Genomic DNA, 21,413 nt, shown 5'->3' with positions numbered 1-21,413 from the left:
GCAATCTGCTGCAATCTTTTTATCGTCACTCTGGTGCTCTCTTCGACCAGCGCCCCGACTCATTGAACGCATGCTGTGATGAGACCGGTTCCTACGAGACCGGACGAGATCGATTCTTATCCAGACCATTCCGAAGATAGCAAGAACCGACTATCCGATAGCGTGATTTTAGTAAGGTTAAGAAGTCGTTTCAGCCCTGTCTACAGCATTGTTCGTTACGTCAAAGAAGAAGTAGAAAATTTGTACGGGAGGTTATGAGCTTGCAATGCCGCATGCGGCCTCGGCACGAGGGGGATGGCGAAATAACCTGTACAACAAAGAGAGCAGGGAGATGGCAGGGAGCTGTGGGGTCTTATCGGCCACGGGCTGCAATCGACCAAGTGATTGCGCTGGTATGTGGTCAGCGAGTGCGCTAGGTAGTTCGGCAGGCGCCAATCCGACCCGTGGGTGCAACGAGTTCGAGTCGAAACAAATGAACTGGATCGTTTACGGATGGTTTCGACAAAAAAAAGGATTACGAAGGATCCTTCCTCGGGACCTCTCGCGGCCACTTAGTTTGGTTTGGCCTCTGGTTAATCCGCCCCTGCCCGCACCTCATTATTGTTTGCCTTAAGGCTTACTGCAAATACAGTTTACATTTGTTCTTCTAAACTATACTAGCATTATTGAACAGCAATACGAAAGAAATGGAATGGGAAGGAAAGAAGGAGAAAGGGAGTAAATAAATGGGGAACTAACGAGAGCGGAAGGGAGCGGAGAAGCAGGAAGGGTGATAGTCGAAGAGGTGAGATGAGAAGATGAAAGCGGGGATTGCGTGTAATAGCGTTAACTGTTCCGAAGCGATGATGGGTTCTAAACAATGGGGGACGAGAGCGAAGCGAACTGGAGGGAGCATACAGGAACGGGGAGGACATACAGGAAGGGATCAACATGCATTTTTTTAAGTCGTTTTTCTTCCTTCTGTATTGTCCAAATTGTACACATCAATCTTATGAGCTGCGGATCGTACAAAGCTTCTTCATATTTTTCTTATTTGACACAGCAACCATTGCTTTTCTGTCTCCCTCAGCCACTCCTTTCTTCTTCTTGGCGCAACGACCTACGCGGTCATGCCGGATAGTTAACCGTTGCTACGAGAGACGGTCCATACGAGGCTTGAACTCATGGCGAGCATGTTGCTAAGTCGTACGAGTTGACGTGACCTGTTACTAATTAGTTTACCCATAGCGAGACAGGCAGTCCTGGGCCACTAGGATCAAACGGGGCTTGAACGCAGGACGGTCATGTTGTTGTGTTGTGTTCGGGTAGTACGACAACGAGGGGCAGCTAAATCTAACCAAGCCATCCATAAAATGCGGGGACGCGTGGAGCAGCTTTGTGCGTGAAAGGATCGGCTGCATCACCGGCATTTGAGGCTCCCGGGGGCCGTTCGCCACAGCCAATCCCCGAGCGCAGCCGCATCGACTATGTATGCAACATAAACGCCACTTACGCATCCTGCGTCAATCGCCAGGACAGTGACGGGCTAGAACACAACTTTTTATGCCATCCTCCAGGCAGCGACATGGCCGCGCAGCACCATCCGCAACGATGATGCGTCTCCAAAAAAGGCGAGAGAAGGAGCAAGCCAGGCAACGCGAGCGATGCATGCGTCAGCCAAGCCGGGGCGGGTCGCTCCTCGCTTACAGCATCGAGCGAGAGGCGGGGGAGACGTTTCTTTTTCTCTTCCGAACAATAGACCCCGATAATTAGAATTAAAAGGGTACACCATGGTCGGTAAATCCTAACCTTCAATCCGGTGGGAGGGAGAGAGGGAGGGAGGGAGGGGTGGGAGAAGACTGGAGGGTTTGTACATTATTGAAGAAAAAAAAAAATGGAAAGACAATATGTGTTCAATGAAATCCCTCATTTTAATATTTGACCTTCCGTTGACATTAACTAAGCATTGGTTGGCTTAACATGAGCGGACTAGTGCATTGAATGTTTGAATTATTATTATTATTTTTTTTGCACAAGTGCAACTAACTGCACTAACAAATAACATAAAACCAGTACGAAGCATGCATTCAATCGATCCGGAAAATAGCTCGAACGGTAAATCGATTCCATCCACACGACAACTTGCGCGTTGATCGAATCCAGATTCGAACGACGGCGCTCTAGCCAACGCGCAATGCATCAGCAGCCAAAAAAAAAAACGGGAAGGAAAAAAACAATAACCCCAAGTCAAGCGCGCTCATACAAGGTCAAGCATTCGCCAATAACTGCTGGGAAAACGAAGGAGGTGGGGAAGGACGTCACTGAAAACGCGTATGATCTGGTAGAACGGATAAAGAAGACAGAAGATAAGCGATATCACTCCCACCACCATCATATGAACAGCTGGTGTGATCGCAACTACCGACCAGGAAGGAGTAAGGGGGAGGGCAAGATTCATTTTTTCTACCCATCCATAAAATTTATTTTTTGTGGCTGCTATTCGATACAACAACCCTGGGAAATCTGCCACAATTTTTGCCATAAAACCCGTCTAAAAAAGTTCGCTTGGTCGAGTAACCTCTTAAACCGGACGTCGTGTGGACGTCGGGTGGACGTCCACACGACGTCCACACGACGTCCGAAATCTTCAATTTTGCGGCTAGGGTATGTAGAGCGATACACCCTGTGCTATATCGATCTTGCATACAACGTACAAGCACTTTCACAGAAGGAGTACAATGTTTCATGCAAGCATATAACACCAGTGAATGTAACGCATAACGCATTGTCCAGCAAAGAGGCGTTACTTTTTTGTCCCGAGCGCTGGGCAGTACCAAATAGAATTAGTGATAGTGACGTCATTTTAGTTTTTTTTATAATTGCTTTTTAAAGTAATCAGTTCATTTCGTCATATTTATTATTATACTATGTTTTAAAATTAGTTTCTATTTTTGATGAAATTTTGCAAATCTTGGAAAGCATAAATGATTATTTCCAAATGTTTATTACAATATATAAAAAGGACATATTTACGATTCGACGATACATAAAAGCCTATATTTGTTTAACTCTATTTGAGTAGAAAATGTTCGTAAATCATCCATTTCGCCTTAACCACAGCTGCCTCAGCACAATCGCCCAATTCAATATCCTTTTCCGTCAACTCCTTCTACCTTCACGTCTCCCCGTTGGCACGCATACTCATTAACGCAAGCTGACGCCGGAACGGTTTACATTATCGCTATAAAGTTAATTGCAAATCAGTTGTGTGCCTTGACTTCTCCCACCACCTACGCCGAGCTAAAGAAAATACCTATTGCTTTTTCCCCTGTTGGCACAACGTTTACGACCAGACACGTACACACACGCACACACGGTAAACAGAGAGCAACGTGTTTATCGGTCGGTTTTCCGGCTGCATACAGCAAAACCTTACTATCGCCCTTCTACTACTGCTTCAACCGAGGCCTTGTCATTTTCCCAGAACAAATAATTCATATTCGGTAATGAATTCTCTCGAGAGGACGTACGATTACACAGTGCGGTGACAAACACGGTACAAACCGTCCCAGCCCAGACTAGAGGCACTTTAACGATGCACACAATATGCTGCCATAACAAATGCTGCTCAGAGCTGAACGTACGCGGCGCTCAATCGACAACGTTCGAGTATCGATTCAAATTTTTGTATTTTCTCAATCCCCCTTTTTTACGAGTTGTTTTCCCTACCCCTTGAACGATGGCGCACAATCACGCCAACGGTTGATGAAATTCACTTTCCCTTGAAAGGTAACTCAATTACACATTGAATTGACGCCCCGAACTGTCCTGTTCCGTGCTGCGTCGTCCCACACACACGCAACAAACCACTTCCCCCCGTAATTCCATGCTGCTGCACCATCTAAAGTGCATTATTGCTTATGACGCGCTCATTTGTTCGTGGGTCGAGTGCAACAACCTAAACCTGTGTAACCTCCCGCTGGGTCGAACGTCAAACCGTTGCCGCTGTACCGATTGTTTGCAAACCCGAAACCCCGTCCGGGACGTCGTCCTTATCGTACACAAACAGCAGCTCAAACAGCATGGCTCCCCTTAAAAAACGTCCCAAAAAACCCTCCCAAACGCTCGTTTACGCAGCCGCCCTGAAGTGACACAAACATGCTGGACGAAAAAACCGGGAGGGTGCGATGCAGCAACCGGCACCAGGTCCTGGAATCTTTCAACATCTCGGGCAAAGCCGGGTGCGAGATGGTAATAAAATAATTCTACACATCAAAGTCTAAGGTTGGGGTGAAATGGGCGAAGTCATTCCTCCCGACGAACGCAAAACCGAAGGGCTGACCCGTGCGAAAACGTCAGACTGTGTTTTAAAAAAACACGTCTTGCCCGTGCTCGCTCACTCACAACTTGTCTGCTGCATGCTGTAACGAGCCCTCGTTGCCTTGGTAACTACGCACCGAACCACGGAATGCGTACGATTTTCATTCATACGGCAGCACAGAAACAGTAGGAAGTACGCGCGCGCCTGAATGGTAGGCAACACGGGCAACAGCATCTCTTCGCTGTCGTCGCCTCGCCCGTCAGTTTCGGTTCACCCGTCCTCGTGTGCGTGTGTGTCGTTATCAGTGCGCCTGTATCAGCGATGAATTTGTGCAGATTGTTGGTGATTGGTGCTGCAGAGTAAGGGACAGCAAGCCGGATCATGCTGAAAGTGTGATAAAGAAGGTTGTGTTTCGTAACAGGTGAATGAAACACTCCCGCAGACAGAACACCATTACCCGGTAAGTAACGAATCCGTAAACAAATGCTCATCACTTTCATCGGGAATCATCACGAAAGAATGCGGAACATGTATGTTGAGTTCCGTTTCTGCCCACACATTGACATGGCCACCGTGCAGGGAGGCCAGGCAGGCTGGGAAGTTTTTCTTAATGGGCAAACAAGTGTTCTAAATTTAAATCCACACCGTCCCGGTGTGCTTGTTATGATAGGTCTCTATCTCTCTCCCTTTTTATTCTTTTCGCTTCCTCTGAGAGGTTCATTCCAGGAACGTGTTTGATCGAGAGTGCTTGCTTCTTGTCTGAGGAAGTTTTCAAAGCATGTTTGTTTGTGTTTTGCACTCCTACGCTGTACACACATGTTTTCTCACTGAAATGCTTTAGTTCATTAGGAAAAATCTGTTTCCTCAAAGACGATATAAAAGTCCACCAAACATGACACGTTTTAATGTTGTTTGTGTGTTTCTTGGCAACATCTTAATGGTGAACAATGTGTCTGCCATTCGTGAGATGTGTTGGAATAAAAAAATCCTCATTTAAATGGTCATTCTGAACCATCAAAGCACGTCCACTTGATTGATTGTCAAAAGTCAACCAGTGGCGTTAACGCATTCAATCAATCAGTAGCAGACACTAATCTCGTTAGAAATCTTTTCTCAAGAAGTAGGATAAGAAACATATAGTAGGCTGAACATACATTAGCACCAGCAACATATTTTCACTTTCATTCGTATCGTGGAACGCACAGGAAATGCACAGTGCGAGACCTCGAGTCGCCACCATGCGAGTTTCGACCGCAGTGTCGTCATATTGTCGCGGCACGTGCCACACACTGATTGCCGGGGTGAACGGGACACGAAACAACAATCTTAATCCCAAATCCTGGGAAGAATACGGCAAAGAAAGACTCTCCTCATAATAAACGGTAGCCACAAACTGATCATAAAGCATCAGCACCGTTTCCTTTCCCTCTTCTAAGCGCATACGACCCTGTTCCCGGGGAGTCACGTGCACGAGTTGGTGCTAAGATTTATGAAACAGAAATGCCATTAGTTTTGTCCCACTTTCTCATCCAGAGGGGGTTGTCTCCCGGTCTTCCTTTCGTTGTATTCTGATATTCGGAAGGAAGAAACTGAAATTGAGGGATTGGTAGAAGGTAGAATACGAGCCCCAGAAAATCCGAATGAAGAGATCATAATATTTTATTGATTTAGTGGCGTGGTGTTTTGGTTTCACTTCTGCTTCTAGCCACTTCGTTCGCCACATTCAAAACAATAGCTTCTAAATGATCCCGAGGGACACAATCCAACCGGGAAGCGATTCATAAAAACTCGCAACAAACAAACCGTCTGGCACTCCGAACAATGCATCCCATTCTCCTATTAATAGGAGCTCCCAAGCTCACGCAGATCACGCAGATGACGCATCGGTACGTATTGTGGCGTGATCAAACGATACCCCTTTGATTCCTGCGCGCACTGGGAGAATCGTGCCACGAATCGTTAATTACCCCCCTCTCCGTCATCCCCAACCAGTGAGCGTTCGATCGGGTGCGATCGATTCCAGCAATCGACACTGCTCATAACAATGGCGACAACGATAACGCCAATAAATCCAACGAAAACACTCCGTTCCTGGCGGCACAGGCGGGATATATCCGTTTCAAAAACAACAACTACTACTACCGCTTGCGTGTAGTTTGCGGCGCCTAAATCTGTTTCTTAGCACACCAACAAACACACCCTGCAGTACATAATCGAATGCCATCTTTGGGGAGAGAACATTGCGATCACCTGCACCCGCTGCCAGACGTACCAGACTGGAAGAGCTTCGGTGCTTCGGTATGGAATACTTAATCGGTTGTCAAAGTGTTATACGCCGTGACTACTAAGCAGCAGATTGGAGGGAACGGGCATATGTCATCACCAGCTGAGTATCTGTGTGTGCGTGTGTTTATTGGAGCTTCCCTCACAGTGCGCTCAGTCTACCAAAACTGGTGGTATTGGTGGTGCTATTAATTGCCGAAAAAAACACTGCCAAATATAAACATTGAAACCGTGCCTATCGTGCCTCTCCAAAAAAGGGTCTTCGGTGGACGTCGTTTGAAATTGGAAGGGAATCTCGCGTGCACTAGCTAGGTACGATCGGAAACAGGCAGCGATAAATCAGTGGCAGCTCGTTCAGCATTACAGCGAAGGAGATTTGCCTAATCCAACCGCTGTCGTTGACATTGATCGTGCGAGAGATTTATTGGACACGAAGGAAGTTGTTTGGAATGTTATCCCGTGCAGAGCTGATCTGTTTGCATTCTATTGCATCTGTCGTTGGATTCACGTGCATGGGAGATGAATCAGAATTGGTAATTAAATGTATATTAGTCATCATTCTGCTGAAGCATATCTCACTCATCAGCTGACTCCGTAATAGTTGTGAGTTCCCATTTTAGTTCCTCCAGCTTGTACAAAACGTTTCCCCCAAAAACGTTCTTAATAGCCTAGCTTAGTGGACAAACGTACCAAGCGGGACAGCTGCACTTTGCATACAGTGTCGCCTCTTTCAACACTTTCCCAATGGTGATGGGGAATGCAAAACACTATTCCCTTAACGATTCTAGCAAAAACTGCCGTTAAACCTAACCAAATAAAACGCTCGTAATCTCCCACGAAGATCGCCCACGTCACATTTCCGGCACCGGCCTGGAACGAGGCCCAAGAACAAGTGTCACCAAAGTGGTACGGGAAGTGGATTCCCCGATGGACTACGCCAAACACACAAGCACACGCCAAGTTCGGCTTCTTGGCATGCCCCACAGCGAGGGCGTTGGCATGCAGGCAGACAACCCACCAAGGAGTTTTTCGTCGCACTAATTGCACTCCACACCGTGTGCTCGAAGCATTCAAATATATATTTTTAACCCAAAGAACCGAAAGAATCCGTTCTCTCTAGGTCCGTTCTGGGTCCGGCCAGGGGGGGGGGGTGGGCAACTGGGCACTGAAACTGCACCACCACGCGTGACAACGAGCTAAAAGACTTCTTCTAAAAATGCATCTCCTCTCCGCGGTGTGTGTTTCGCTGCGTACGCGGAAACGCACCACACGAACGGCCGCTCGTGGGAAAACCGGCTTCGGAGTGCAGTGGGGACCCGCCAAACGGCATTGCCTTATTTGTGGTACCGTCTGGTGTGACGAATGTTTGGGCCTGCACCAGCAACACAGCTGGTAAAACGCTTTCTTGAAGCTATTCTGTTTAATCATTTGCTACAGATTGCAATGGCAGCTTGCTTTGGCGAGGGGAGAACGTCTTGATAAGATTACATTGACACATTGTGTGTGAGGTACGGTTGAATGTTAATTTAGGATAAGCCTTTGATATCAATCAAAACCATCGATTAAAGGTAAGGAGTTTCTTTTTTTAAACTTTGTCACACGACTAATGCTAGAAGTCGTAAAAAAGTCGCACGCGACATGCATTTAAGTATGCAGGGGTTTTCTGCCCATCATAAGATGTGGTAGTCAGTTTTGAGATTTTGTATTTTTATGTTTAAAACATGTTATCGTTTAGATCATAAACGCTATCGGGAAAAATGATTGAGATGTATAATAAACATCCATATTTGTTTTAAGCTTAAAACTAATGTATATAAATTCAATAGCTATACAGTCTTTCCCGAGTTACGCGAATAATGCTTTCTCGAGACATTCGCGTAACTCGGATTTTCGCGTAAGTCGAATATCACGTTTTACAGCAAAAATATACTTTATTTTTCATGATTTTTTTTTGAATTTAGTTCATTTATGCTATTTATTACTTATTTGATGCAATTGATGTAGAAAATTCGGTTATTTCTGACTTTTTAGTGATTTAAAACTTTTAAAATATTACAAATTATTTTTCATTTGACCAATGATGGAGAAAATTGTACTGATTTGGCTTCTGAACTGTCAAAAATAAAAATTCGTGTAACTCGAATTCGCGTAACTCGAGTGTCGCGTAACTCGGGGAAAGACTGTAGTGTATTGTACAACTTTTTTCATACACGTTGGATATTACCCAAATAAGAACCAATCAGATTAATACCAAATGAATGTTTATAATTTACTCTAACAATTTAAATTTTTTTTTTTTAATTTAAGTTGACTGAAACTCAGTGGACATTGGACAACAAATGATGACGCCAACAACATACATTTTCAGTTAAAAAAATGATCAGTTATACAGATGAAAAAGCAGCTCTGCCCTCAAAGCATCAAATTTAAATTGAGTACAACTAGAATGAAGTCAAATTTTTTGAAATTCCAAATTAAATCGTTTTGTTTTTTAAAAGAGGTCTTGTAATTTTATAGTTTCTGCGAAACGTTTATATACTCTTTGAATCGCTTAGTAAATTTTATTAATTTTAAAAGTCCGAAAACATGTAATTATGGAGTCAATTAGCAGCCCAAGATAAAGAATATGAAATAATTACATAAATGAACTAAATTTAATCAAAAATCACGTATATTTTTTTAAATTAATCAAGTATATTTTGGCTGTAAAACATGATACTCAACTTTCACGAATATCCGAGCTACGCGAATGTTTTCGGAACGCATTATTCGCGTAACTTGGGGAAAGACTGTACTCAAGATAAAAATGGTCTGTAATTTCTAAACTAAACGTAAATAATCATGGAATTTCCTTTTGCATATATTTGTTTAATTTTTGCTATATTTTGAATTAGATATGCGAAATGTTGTGCTAATTGAACATCTAAACAAAGTCGTTATGGTATTTGATTTGATAAGTAATGCTCCTGATATACATGAATAAAATGGTGCCAATAAACACATTAAACCCATAACTAATATGAATTTTTTGAAAACCCATAACTAATATGAAAGAATTGAAAACCATACCTTCATTTTCGTTGTTACTAAACACATTCCAATAAGGTTAACAAATCGGGAAACCCCTGCCATTTGATCAATACGATCGAGCAGCGATTTACCGGAAGCGCCGCGAAACAGTCACCCGAACGGCAGACAGAACGCGCGGGATGGAGAGGACAACAGGGGCCGGGCCGCATTACGAGCGCTGCTCCCTAGTCTTGACATCGCATTGCCCCAGCCCCCAGCCGCGCACACTACACGCGGTCGACGCGACGTTGTTCGCGGTGCAGAGCAGCAGTCAGTCTATTCCGGTCGCTGTTCTAGCATGGACGGCAGTGGTAATCAGTGCTAGCAGTAGTAGTAGTGGAAGCATTTTTAAAGACCAGCAGCAACTGCTTGCCGTGGAAAATGCTGCGTGTTGCTCTCGGGGCCGGCTTGCAGTCCTCGGTGTCGAACTGCGTGAACCGCGTGTGTCTGGTGTGCTGCTAGTAGCAGTCAGTGTGGCGTGTGCGAAAGTGGCAGTGGGCCGGGAAAAAGCCGCGAAAAAATTTACACACAAAATAGGTGATTTCAAGTGGCAGTGATTTTATGTTTTACTGTTTGTTTGGTTTTCTTTAAAAACCCGTTGCGTGTGTGGCGTTTGTGGAGAGGAGAAAAATTGATACACCGAGATCGAGATAAAGTGATCCAGCAACGGTTGGAGGGTTTTAAAAACTGCTGCACTGATCGTTGAGGTGAGAAGAAGGGTAACAACGTGTGGAAGGCAGCAAATCTTGTCCTCACCAGAATATTATTAAAAAACACAACACAACATAATGCAGTTCTCGTAGTTTTCGCAAAAACAGTTCGCTTATCAAAACGAGTCATAGAGTTGTTTGAAAATGCCACAAAACATGAATGAAATCAAACTCACAACATTTGTGCTGTGAAACATTTACAAAGCCGCACACTTCCAGCAGCGAGAAGAAAATGGCGTTTAAAATAGATCAGCATCCCCCCCCCCCCCCCCCCCCCTTGGCTCCATCGATCTTCTATCGATCATTATCGCCAATTGTTTAGATCGCTGCCAGGCAAGCCGTCGTTTCGCGGTGTTTTATTGGATTACGCGTTTTTGTAAACAGAAAAAGGTACTGCGCGCGTGTTTGTGATTTTGTAGCCATTTTTTCGGCTTCTTTGCAAAGCCATTTGATTGGAAAGAAACAGCTTGGTTTGTGTGTGTGTGTACCAGGTGAAAAGTACTTTAAAACGTGACTTTTTGTTTCGCTTTTTTCTTAAAGGACTTTAAAGTGCAGTTTGTCGCTTGTGCATAGTGACTTGTCGGAGCTGGTTTAAATTAAACTCTACAAGTTTCAATTAACCATGGTTTGTGGTTCGTTTTGCACCGCCACCGTGTATCTGATATCGACTGTGACGGTGAACACCAAAGACTGTGTATGAGATAATCAACCAATAAACACACTCTCTCTCTCCAGCGATGATTCCATCGTGACAGGATGCTGCTGCTTAATGTTTCCTGGGATTTCCAACCCAATGTCCTCAATTTGATTAAATAGTTGGGTTTTTTTATATGCATGTTCAATCGATACCAATTTAAAACTAATCAATTGCCACACACGCACTGCTTCTACAACCTTGCAAAAATATCCGCGTCTTCGCAAATGACTCAATGGAATTGTCTTCCCAAATGACCCAATGGTAAAATGTCAACCATTACCACCATTCGTCATGCAACTGGTCGGAACCGTTTAAAAAGCGTGCAAACCGCCGACTGTTTTGGAAATAACACCCCTGGCGCGGAACAATTATTGCCTGCCGACGGTCGCAAAACAGGAGACCCAAAACAGCACTCTATAACTGGCTACAAAGTTTCGGCCTAATGATCACCCTTCCTTGCAGTTTGCAGAATAAAAAAGAGCCAATACACGCGCGTGCGGTGGCTGTACAACCAAGCAAATTGGTTTTCACTTGTGGTTTTGATTGACGAAATATTAGCGCCGCGCAATGTCATTTAAAAAGAACGGAGAAACAAACCACAAACACGCGATTGAACAACAAGTTGTGCCAGCAGAAAAAAAAAACTCATCACGATGATTTAGTGACACGCCACAGCGAAGCGAGAGGCTGGCTGCGTAAGGTTTCCTTGCACGTCATTGAGATCTTGTCCACAAAACACAGAAAGATCGCACGCAAGATTGGAAATAAGTTCATAAGTTCTCCAATGATCGCAAAACAGGTGCACCTTCGTTGGCCTCCATTTAGACCCCTCACGGGGGTAGGCTCCCGAAAAAACCGCAACCATCTAGCGCTTATTATGAAATATCTCCGCGGACTCTCTGCCACAGCGTAACCACAGAAATGTAGATCATCTGTCAATCGACTTAACGACTCCGGAGCAACTCCGAATGATGACGATCGGTCGAAAACGTCACACGACTGAGTCGCTTTCTTGGAGCCAGCTACCCACTTTTTATGGTTCCAACAGCTTCGCTCGCCCGGGTTGGCTGTCACGTTTGGCTGAGAGCACTAGCGCAATAGTAGTTCTATAAATAATCCCACTTTTCCCGCTCGATAGTGGAGCTAGAACGCTAACTTCAACTAGCAGCAGAGTGATGGACGATATGGGATCGCGCGCTCAGGGTATTCCCATTGCCCATTCCATTCCAGGGTGAACGATCAGATGTCGAAGAGGCTATTTGGATAGATTTGTTTTTTTTTTCTCCTTCTCCCATATTTACTTTTGGAGAAAGTCAAAGGAAGACGTTGATAGCATTCCCGTAGCAGGACGTATCACGCGAAGGTGTCGGCTAAGCTGTTCAATTAAGTCACCCTCGCTCGCTGGCCGACCTTACAGGGTCTCACACATCTGTTTCGACTCCATCGGCGTCGATGCAGTTGACCATAATTGATTATATTCTCAGCCGTGCCATCCAGATATTCCGACCCGTGCGTGCGTGCGTGCGTACGGTGAGAATGTTATTCTAATTGAAAGGCGAACCACTCCTCTTCCAAACGGTGAAACAGTGGAAAGAAGGCAAAACTAAAGGTTCGGAAGATGCGCTGGTTTGTGTCATTAGTGCAGCTTGTGTAAACAATGTACGCGTACGCTGATGTATGTTTTAAATACAAACTCCCACAAGAGAGAGAGAGAGAGAGAGGTTTTTGGAGGTACTAATTAATTATTTTACGCCCGACAAATTGGGTCCACCAGTGAAACTGTGAAAAGAGATTATTTTCAGAATTTGTGTGTGTTTTTTTGTATGTCCTCCACGGGCATAGGAACTTCCAGAACAGACATAAAAAGCATCACATTCTTGTCAAGTTCATGGCACTAATGATGCACACCAGCCAGCTGATCGACATTGGACATGGTGCCTGCACACCAGCAACCAGCATTCATTAATTCTCTGCATTCTTTTCCCTTTCTTATCAATTTTTTCAGAATTGACAACGTCAAAGTCGCAAAAAACGCACACACAAACAAACAACAAACCCGGGGAACAAACGTGTGCCGCCAATGTCGTGCAACCCTGGTGCTGGGCCTGCTGGCGGCACGACAACCATGCCAAAGCGCCTCTTCTTCGCCTTCGCTGAGGTTATCACTCTCCGGCTGAACGAAGCTGGCATACGCCAGTGAGGCATACGATTTGTCGCCGTCAAACGGGGACGCATCTGTTCTGACCACCCGCGGGGGTAACTGTGGATGAGTGATCTGGTGCCTTTGACTTTGACGCAGGATTGAAGATGTCACGCGGGCGAGTTTAATGGACGGCTGGAGAGCAAGGAAATGTAAACAAGAAAGTCTTCCTCATGGGGAAATATGACGGAGACCAGTTCCTTGTTAGATAGTCAAGGAAGTGTGTGCAGTTTTGTCAAGCAAGCGTTCAGATGATACTGAATCATCTCAAACATACAAAGAATTGGATTTGTATTTCGAAGGCAATAGCGACGCGGGATTAAGATACAGGGTTGTGTATGCACCCCAACGAATAGACTCCTTCGCACCAGTCAGGCGCACTCTTTATCAGCTAAAACAGTGCATTTGGTTGCAATTAATACATACCGCCCTATCGCACCAACCGCCTTATCGGATCGAAGATAATGAAAACCTCAACAAAGTAGGCTGTTTCACCTTCCCAGACAACTACGATGCCATAACGCCGTCAACTGCAAATAAAACCAAACGTGCCAATGTGACGAAGCACAGTAGCCATCGACCGTACACCGTATCGTATCCAAAGAAACCTCCAAAAAACAACGCTCTCACAACCCTCCGGTGCTCCCGGTGCTCCCTAAAACAATGACCGATTCGCGCAAACCGATGCCACCGGCCAGGATAGTGCCCGTTCATCGGGGGAAAGCCACAACCACCACCGAACCCGACACCTGTCAGCGAGCCTGGATGGAAAGTGATAGACCCGACCGGGTCCCGCCAGAATCGGAACGGGAACCGTTCCTTGGCGCCTCGGGCGGTTCGGACGGTAGCGAAACTTCCAGCCTGGAGTGTGAACGGCTCTGCACGGCGCAGGTGTTCCCGAAGAAGGCGCGCATTTTCTCCATCGATCTCGAGCGTGGTGGTGGCGGCCATGGCAAGACGAGCGGACAGGTAACGCCGTCCGGGTCGGTCGGGAGCGGCGACTGTACCAGTAACGATGATTCTCACAGCGATGCCAAACTGTGGGCCGGTGGGCCGACGAACCGAAAGGCGAACCGGCGGAAGCGGAAACGGCCGGCGAGTCGGTTGCTCCAGTTGTGTCAGTGCTGTCCTTGGACCGTGCCGTGGAGTCTGCTGATTGTCAGTGCCCTGCAGGTAAGTTTTGATTTTTTGATTGTGGTGTGATTCGGTACCGCCTAAGGCACGGGCCGCGTGGCCTCGTTGGTTTTTTTGTGGTTTTGGAGGTGCTGCCTTGAACGCGTAAATTAGTTTATTAAACACTTCGGGTTAGAGGTGACGGTTTATGAATCATCGGCTTTTTTTGTGTGTGGCGGTTTGACCCAGATGCCAATCAGAAATGCTCAGTCTAGCTTGATAAGCTAACATTTTGATAAGCCTCCGTTCACTTTTGGTTTAACGACCCAACGGAATTTCTTGATAGCTATGTTTACGATTTGCAGACAATCTTGCAAAGCTACTGTATTATCGTCCTCTTCTTCTATCTACCTTACAAAGCCCCTTTTTTCGCGAATGATAAACACCATCAGTCCAACCCTTTTCTTTGCTAACGTTCGCTTCTTCCGGTCAAACTTCCCTATACTAATGCCCAGATCAATCAACCAGCCCAATTCAGTCCATTCTTAGCACATATTTCGCACATATGTACAAGACGCTGCATATCGATTTTTTCTTTGCGCTGATTTTTCCCTCGAATCCCTGAATCTCCCTGTACCACATGTACCGCAGCGCCACTTGTCTTCAGCTGTTCCCGGTCAAATGGTTTCACTTTCACCCGGCTTGGGTGGGCTCTTGTTACGCTTACGTGTGTACGAAGTGAAAAGAACATTAACCTAGAAAAGCGTTCCAGGGAAGTGAAAAGGACACAACGCTCACGCTTGGTTTGGTTTTGGTTTTGGCACGGAACGAAAGGGAAGATTCGGATGGCGAAAAAATCGATTGGCAAGTCCGAGGTAGTTCCGGAGCGCCAGGCTAGAAGGGTGTGGCAGTTTACGCTTGTATGTTCAGGAATGCTGTTTTTTTCTATTTGGGAGCCACTCATTCCCCTATCCGAGACACACTGGCACCGTTGGGGGGACTGATAAATTGTTGCAGCTTGATGCGCTAACAAGCCAAGATAAATGAGTCATTAGAGCGTTAGGGGAGAAAAACCTGATTACGTCGCGTTGGCTTGCTGTTCTTTGGCGCATCGATTCGCCATTGTAGCGCAAGATTGACGGCACCAAAACAAAGCGACACTAAGCCCTCAATTAGAAGCTATTTTCTAGCCATTTTCAGAAACAGATTGTGTGACATAATAACCCCCCGATACCAACGGCACTATCGAACACCAGAGCATTAGACCTTGCCCTTCGCACGGGGAGTCTTGTTCTGTGGAGGTCAGCCTCCTTTGCGTCATTTGCGCCGAGATTTACGTCCCTACGGAAACGGGACGGACTGTTCCGAGTCTATTAATTTATTTAATCTATGTTACGCATTGCACGCCGGATGATTCGTACCGAGTGCTTAGGCGGCGTTGCATTGTGTTTAGTCAAGCGAAGATGGTCGCTACGTATCGACGAAGAGTGCGTCCAACGTAGTTGGGAGATACCAACGGAACAATCACCTTTGTTTTGAGGGGAGGTGGGTGAGTGATTTTTTACTTTTTTATAAAAGAGATCTCTTTGTTGCTCATTCGGAAAATTCTGTATCGTCATGCGAACAAGCGGTGTTTGTTCTCAAATAGTTGCCATGTTGCAACATCTGATGCTTTAGTAAATATTGCTTTAAAGTCAGCTATTTGCAAAGCATGAGCAAAGCAAATATTTTGCTATATGCTACCGAGACGGCTCAGAATCACATCTTAAAGAGGCCTCAACCAAACAAACAAAACTGTCCACCCTTAGGCATCATTCCTGCTGATAACATCTTTTCTTAATGTTTCTTTTTGCTTCCTTCAATCAATTCTTCGTTTCGTGTCCCCTCTCACTGTCAACTGCAGTCTTCAGAGCTATTTAATGTCCCCTTCAGATATCTAATTCTGCCCTGCATCTTTAGATTAGTGTGTAGATACATCCCCTGGCACGTGTCCTTCCCATCTTGGCACGCTACCCTAACCTCATCGTTGTGGATTTCCATTTCCCGTGCTCTTATCATTGAAGCCAGGGATTGGCAAACTTCAATGTTTGGTGTTTGATTTTTGGTAAGAAACTTTGGGATTTTATCAAAATATTCTAGCTGGATTAAAAGCAACCCTTGGTGATGAACATTTTGGAGATGTTACTGTAGTTGCCCCTACATTTTGACTCTAACTCACCTATTTTTTGGCTCGAAGCCATCAATTTTTGACAGTGCGCATGAATTTTTGTCTCTAAGGTATCAATATTTGACTGTGAGTCAATCGCTTTAGTTACAAACATTTACTATATTCACGAAACTGTGTGTTCCGAAATTATTGAAATTAAGTTAAGTAGTGAATAACTTCTTTGATAGAATTAAAAATAAAACAATAGTAATGCCAATTTTGGAAATTTTAATGGAGTGAAAAAAGTTAACACGTATTTTTAGGTGTAAACAACACTTTGAATTTTTCTAAAATTTCATCATTTTGTCTCATAAGACAAATAAATTACACGGTTTTTTTAATGTTTATGTGATGTTAAATTGGAATTGTCATAAATCTTTTCAAATACTTTGTAACATTTATCATGATTGCTAAAAAAGTCAAAAGAGTCAAAAATTGATGACTTACAGACAAAAATAATCAAAAATTCATGCCTTAGAGTTAAAAATTGATGCCTAAGAACCAAAACTAGGTGGAAACGACTGTAAAACTAGCATAATCCCAATATAAAGTCATCCAATTCTAGCTGCAGCTTATTTGAAATTTGTGTCTTTTTACATACAGGGTTTCCCACGATTTATTGGTCAGTTCCCATGATTTTTTGGAGCGTTCCCACAATTTTTTGGTCGTATCCCATAGATTGTTGGTTCGATCCCATAATTTATTGGTATTTTCCGATTGGATATCAATACAATTAGACCAAAAAATTCTGGGAAACGACCAAAAAATCGTGGGTACGCACCAAAAAAATATGGAGACCCACCAAAAATTGATGGTAACCAACCAATAAATCGCGGGAAACCCTGTAAGTATAATTCCCAGTTTTTATTCCAAATGTATTCCCAAATATTTCAAACAAAGCTGACTTGCCGACCTCTGACCAAGAGAGGACCTCACTATCGTCCCCCTTGCTTTCAGAAGTAATTATGGCATGGTTGTCACTGGAAAGAAAGACAATGATTGAATAAAATTGCAATAAAATGCAGGCTTAAGGTTTCTCTGGCCTTCGGCATTCGGTGGGCCCCCTCTGCTCAGGTCCATTTGCAGCATAATCTTCGCCATTGAACTATCGATCGACCAATCAATTCCCTTCAGGTTGGCCAGTTTCTCCTCCCCAGCCCCAGGTGTTCCGTTCCGTTTTTGGCTAAAGAATGACAAACTCCCCTCCCTTCGCGGGTTGCAGCGGCCAGTGCCAGTGCTTGATTGATGGCACTGAGGTTTCGCGACCGCATGCAGTTTCCCTTGCCCAGGCAACTACCGAGCAGCATCCTTGTAAGGGTGTGCTACCTCACGGCCATACGGCCTCCTCGTGAGATGAAGAAAAAGCCTCCGAGATTGTTCAATGTGTTCAATTGAGGGAACGCTTCGGTGGCTAAACACACATTCCACCGGTGTTTGAACGTTGGCAGTTGTGAGCATCTGTGGAAAGACCAGCGCATTTTGTGCAGCGTGCAGTGCAGTTTACAGTGCAGTTGCCATCCCCTCTTAGGTCGTTTCGCATCTAATTCCTAACAACGGCTAACTGCAGCGGAATGTAAACAAAGGCGCGGGTGCACGCGCTCGCGTACACACGCCGGTCAAACGAAAACGGCAACCAAATCCAATATTTGCCGACACTGCCCTACTGCCTTGCCAATGGGTCATGGGTAAATTGGGAACAACTCTATCGATTGTGGCCGTTGCACGTTGCCGGGCTAATGCAAGCGATTGATTCGTTCGCGCCGTTGACAACTTCACGCGCTTGCCCCGCGGGACAATGCACCACATCTGTCAGCACATCGGTGTGCACCTTTATGCTGCTGCATCGCCACCAAATCCCAACCTGTGTCGCACCATCGCGTGTAAATCGCGTTGAGATTAAAAGCCACGATGGCGTCGGGTAGTGATTCGGGAACATTGCGCCACACGCCGGGTGGGGGGGTGCTGTGACTAATCGAGCGGGCGCGCATTGTGTCAGTAGAACAGTGGTGATGTGCCTCTCTTTGTGTGTCACCAACGTTTTGTGCCTGTAACCCTGACTAGATCGTCCCCAGCCGCAGGGGATGGCTTGTGTATGGCTTCCGAGAGCGCGCACCAAACAACGAGGAAAGCCACCCAACTGCTGCAGCCCGTATTGCGTGCTTTGCTGCTCTGATTTTCTGGCCTGTTCCGTTCGATGCAACCATTGTCCTGGCCCTGGCGGATGCACCAAACAAGGTGTTGGACGCCGCTAACGTACTTTGTGTGTTGCTTGGAAAATGATTTGCCACGCACGGCCTGCCGGCATGACCGCGATCAAGGCGGTCGCTGCAAAGTCAAGCGCTGGTGGGAAGGTTTGACATAATTAGCGTAACTGCCAGCGGCTCCACATCCAGGGCAATCCATGCGCGAAAAACGTCTCAATTTACAGCGTAACGTAAATGCCCGTTGGCTCCAAATACCGTGGCTGACGGTAAGGTATTTTCAATTTCGAAGCAATGTAACGGCTAATCATTGAGCATGAATCCCCATTTTGCTTTAGCTATTTTACGCCTCTCTGGTAACTGAAACGAATGGTCATAAAAACACCAATCCTAACAAATGGGACCCTTCTGGCTATCCCCCCCCCCCCAGAACCAAACCCCACAGGTCACAGGGTAGTATGGTGCGTATGGTGCGTATTTGACTATTTGTTAGACATTCGATACCGTAGGTGGTGTTTTGGTTTTTCCCGTTTTCCACCCCTTGGCGCGATGACGTGCTTTTACACACTACTGGTTGGTGGTGGTGCTGGTGGTGGTGATGATGGTCGTAAACGTAAATCAAACTACGCCAACTTGAACGATCTCGAGAACGGCGGAAAGCGGTGGCCGTGGTCCTTTAGAACATCTTCAAGATTTACGAGCACACAACACCATACGGCACCTCGATTCTGTACCATTTCGCTCATATTTTTATTCCACTGCACGTCGAACAAATTAACGACGCTTTTGGCTCCCCCCCGATTGGTGTGTACCGTGTTGCGAACAGGCTGCCGTTTGCTTTTGATCTAGGAATTGAGTCCACTTTTTTATGATATTTTTTGTTTGTTTAGATAGCAATCATTCGTAAGGCGCTGCGATATGGATAGGGACTGGATTTAAATCTGGCGCGTACTAAAAATCATAATATTCTTAAACATTGATAGCTAGCAAACCCTCGCTTGGAGTGAATTCATCGTTTGGTGCTGAAAATCATTGTAACAATTATTAACAAACCTTTCCCTTTTTGTTTTCCTTTTCTTCTCTACAGATAACAGCTTTCACGTACAGTAACGATGCCATTAACCAGAAACTCATCTTCTCACCCGTAAAACAGTACGAGGTAGGTGCAGTTCCTTTTGCTGAAATCCCTTCAACCGTTAGCCGTTAGCCGTGTGTTCAATTATTCAAAAACTCTCCCCAAACAGGTTTGGAGGTTTGTTACGTATACGTTTCTACATGCTGGCAGCGTACATCTGGTGCTTAACATCATTATACAGGTTAGTAAAATAATGTTATATACACATTTTTGGTAATTGATTACGATTTGAATAATAAAATACAAGCAAGAGTTAATCAATTTAACTGAAATTGCATACTTTCAGGCGTTCAGGCCTCAAAACTAGTCATCTTTAAAATTGTATTATAGCTTTATTGGGAATAAGTCCATTTCAACAGTTAACGAGTATTACATTGATGCTCTTTTCTTATTTGTGATCGTAATTTTACTTATATATTGCATACCTCAAGGCGTACTTGGCTTAGAATGTTTAAAAGCTGTTATGTAGGTCGTTTTAATTGAACAGTAACGTAAATAAACGTCACATTGTGATTTTGTGACAGAAATTGCATACCTTTAGGCGTTTTATTTCCTAAAACTTCCTTGTGATATTTTGCACTGCATTAAATTGTACACATTTTATCAAAACTACATATAGCTTAGCATCCAACAAATACACGTTTTGAAACAAATTCAGTTCATTTATATAAAAAAACGAGCATGCATTCAAACAATAGTGTGCTCTTGCCGTTTGCATTGCATACCTTTACGCGTAATTCTTTCTTACCCCAGGTTTTCTTCTCCCTTTTTATCCACAGCTTTTAGTAGCATTTCCACTGGAAACGGAACAGGGCCACGGTAAGGTGCTGCTCGTCTACTTCGCTGGCATCGTTGCCGGCGGTTTGGGTGCTTCCGTGTTCGAGCCGTCGCTGATGGTGGGTGCTTCCGCGGGCGTGTACTGTTTACTGATGAGTCACATACCACATATCATGATGGTAAGTCTTTCCTTCATTCCAAAACGCATTCTTCCTTCATCTAATATCCTTTTTCTACATCAATTACGTGTAGAACTTCCGCACGCTATCCTACCGCTACTACCGGCTCATTGCCGTGCTGATGCTGTGCATTAGCGACGTGCTGTACTCGATACGCCACTGCCTTACCAAAGGAAACCTTCAGCCACGCATCGGTGTGGCAGCTCACATTAGTGGGGCGCTTTGTGGCCTCCTCATAGGGTTCGTCATCTATCGGCCCAAGGTGGAGCCGGAGGCGTCCAAAGCGGTCGTGATGTTTCGATCCCTGCGCTACCTGGCAGTCGTACTGCTGCTAGCCTGGTTAGTCGGTACCGTGCTGTACAACCTCGAACGAAGCCATGTGATTCAGATACTCTAGGCGGCCCAGATTAGTCAATCGCAAATTAGTCAACGCATAAGTTAAGTTTCGAAAAAAAACGCCCAATGATCTATTCAAAGCTACCATGTAGAGTAAGAATAAGTAAGAATGACCAAAACAAACGTTTTTTTTATGACATATTTAAT

At 45.0% G+C, this 21,413-nt stretch overlaps 1 protein-coding gene across 4 annotated transcripts; it reads left to right on the top strand.

Moving 5' to 3' along the window:
- The first annotated feature begins 4,561 nt into the window (after window positions 1-4,561).
- LOC1269249 (rhomboid-related protein 2) lies at window positions 4,562-21,412 on the top strand. 4 transcript variants are annotated; one of them, XM_061659715.1, is made up of 6 exons: window positions 4,562-4,760; window positions 13,065-14,432; window positions 19,867-19,938; window positions 20,024-20,095; window positions 20,694-20,870; window positions 20,944-21,412. In XM_061659715.1, exons 2-6 carry the CDS (start codon window positions 13,923-13,925, stop codon window positions 21,265-21,267), a joined length of 1,155 nt encoding a protein of 384 aa, XP_061515699.1. In that variant the 5' UTR covers window positions 4,562-4,760; window positions 13,065-13,922; the 3' UTR covers window positions 21,268-21,412. The 4 variants fall into 4 exon arrangements, with proteins under 4 accessions (XP_061515699.1, XP_061515701.1, XP_307868.5 ...); XM_061659717.1 differs by lacking the exon at window positions 4,562-4,760 and adding an exon at window positions 8,072-8,151; XM_307868.5 differs by lacking the exon at window positions 4,562-4,760 and adding an exon at window positions 9,782-10,359.
- Window position 21,413: the final 1 nt, after the last annotated feature.

The sequence above is a fragment of the Anopheles gambiae genome, chromosome 3 (genome assembly GCF_943734735.2).
Source record: "Anopheles gambiae chromosome 3, idAnoGambNW_F1_1, whole genome shotgun sequence".
Classification (NCBI taxonomy): domain Eukaryota; kingdom Metazoa; phylum Arthropoda; class Insecta; order Diptera; family Culicidae; genus Anopheles; species Anopheles gambiae.
This window is presented reverse-complemented; position numbering and strand designations above follow the sequence as displayed.

Coding starts and splice junctions, on each gene's coding strand:
- LOC1269249 (XM_061659715.1), top strand. CDS start 13,923: ATGACCGATTCGCGCAAACCGATGCCACCGGCCAGGATAGTGCCCGTT. Junction 14,433..19,866: donor TGATTGTCAGTGCCCTGCAG/GTAAGTTTTGAT, acceptor TCTTCTCTACAG/ATAACAGCTTTCACGTACAG. Junction 20,096..20,693: donor TGCTTAACATCATTATACAG/GTTAGTAAAATA, acceptor TTTTATCCACAG/CTTTTAGTAGCATTTCCACT.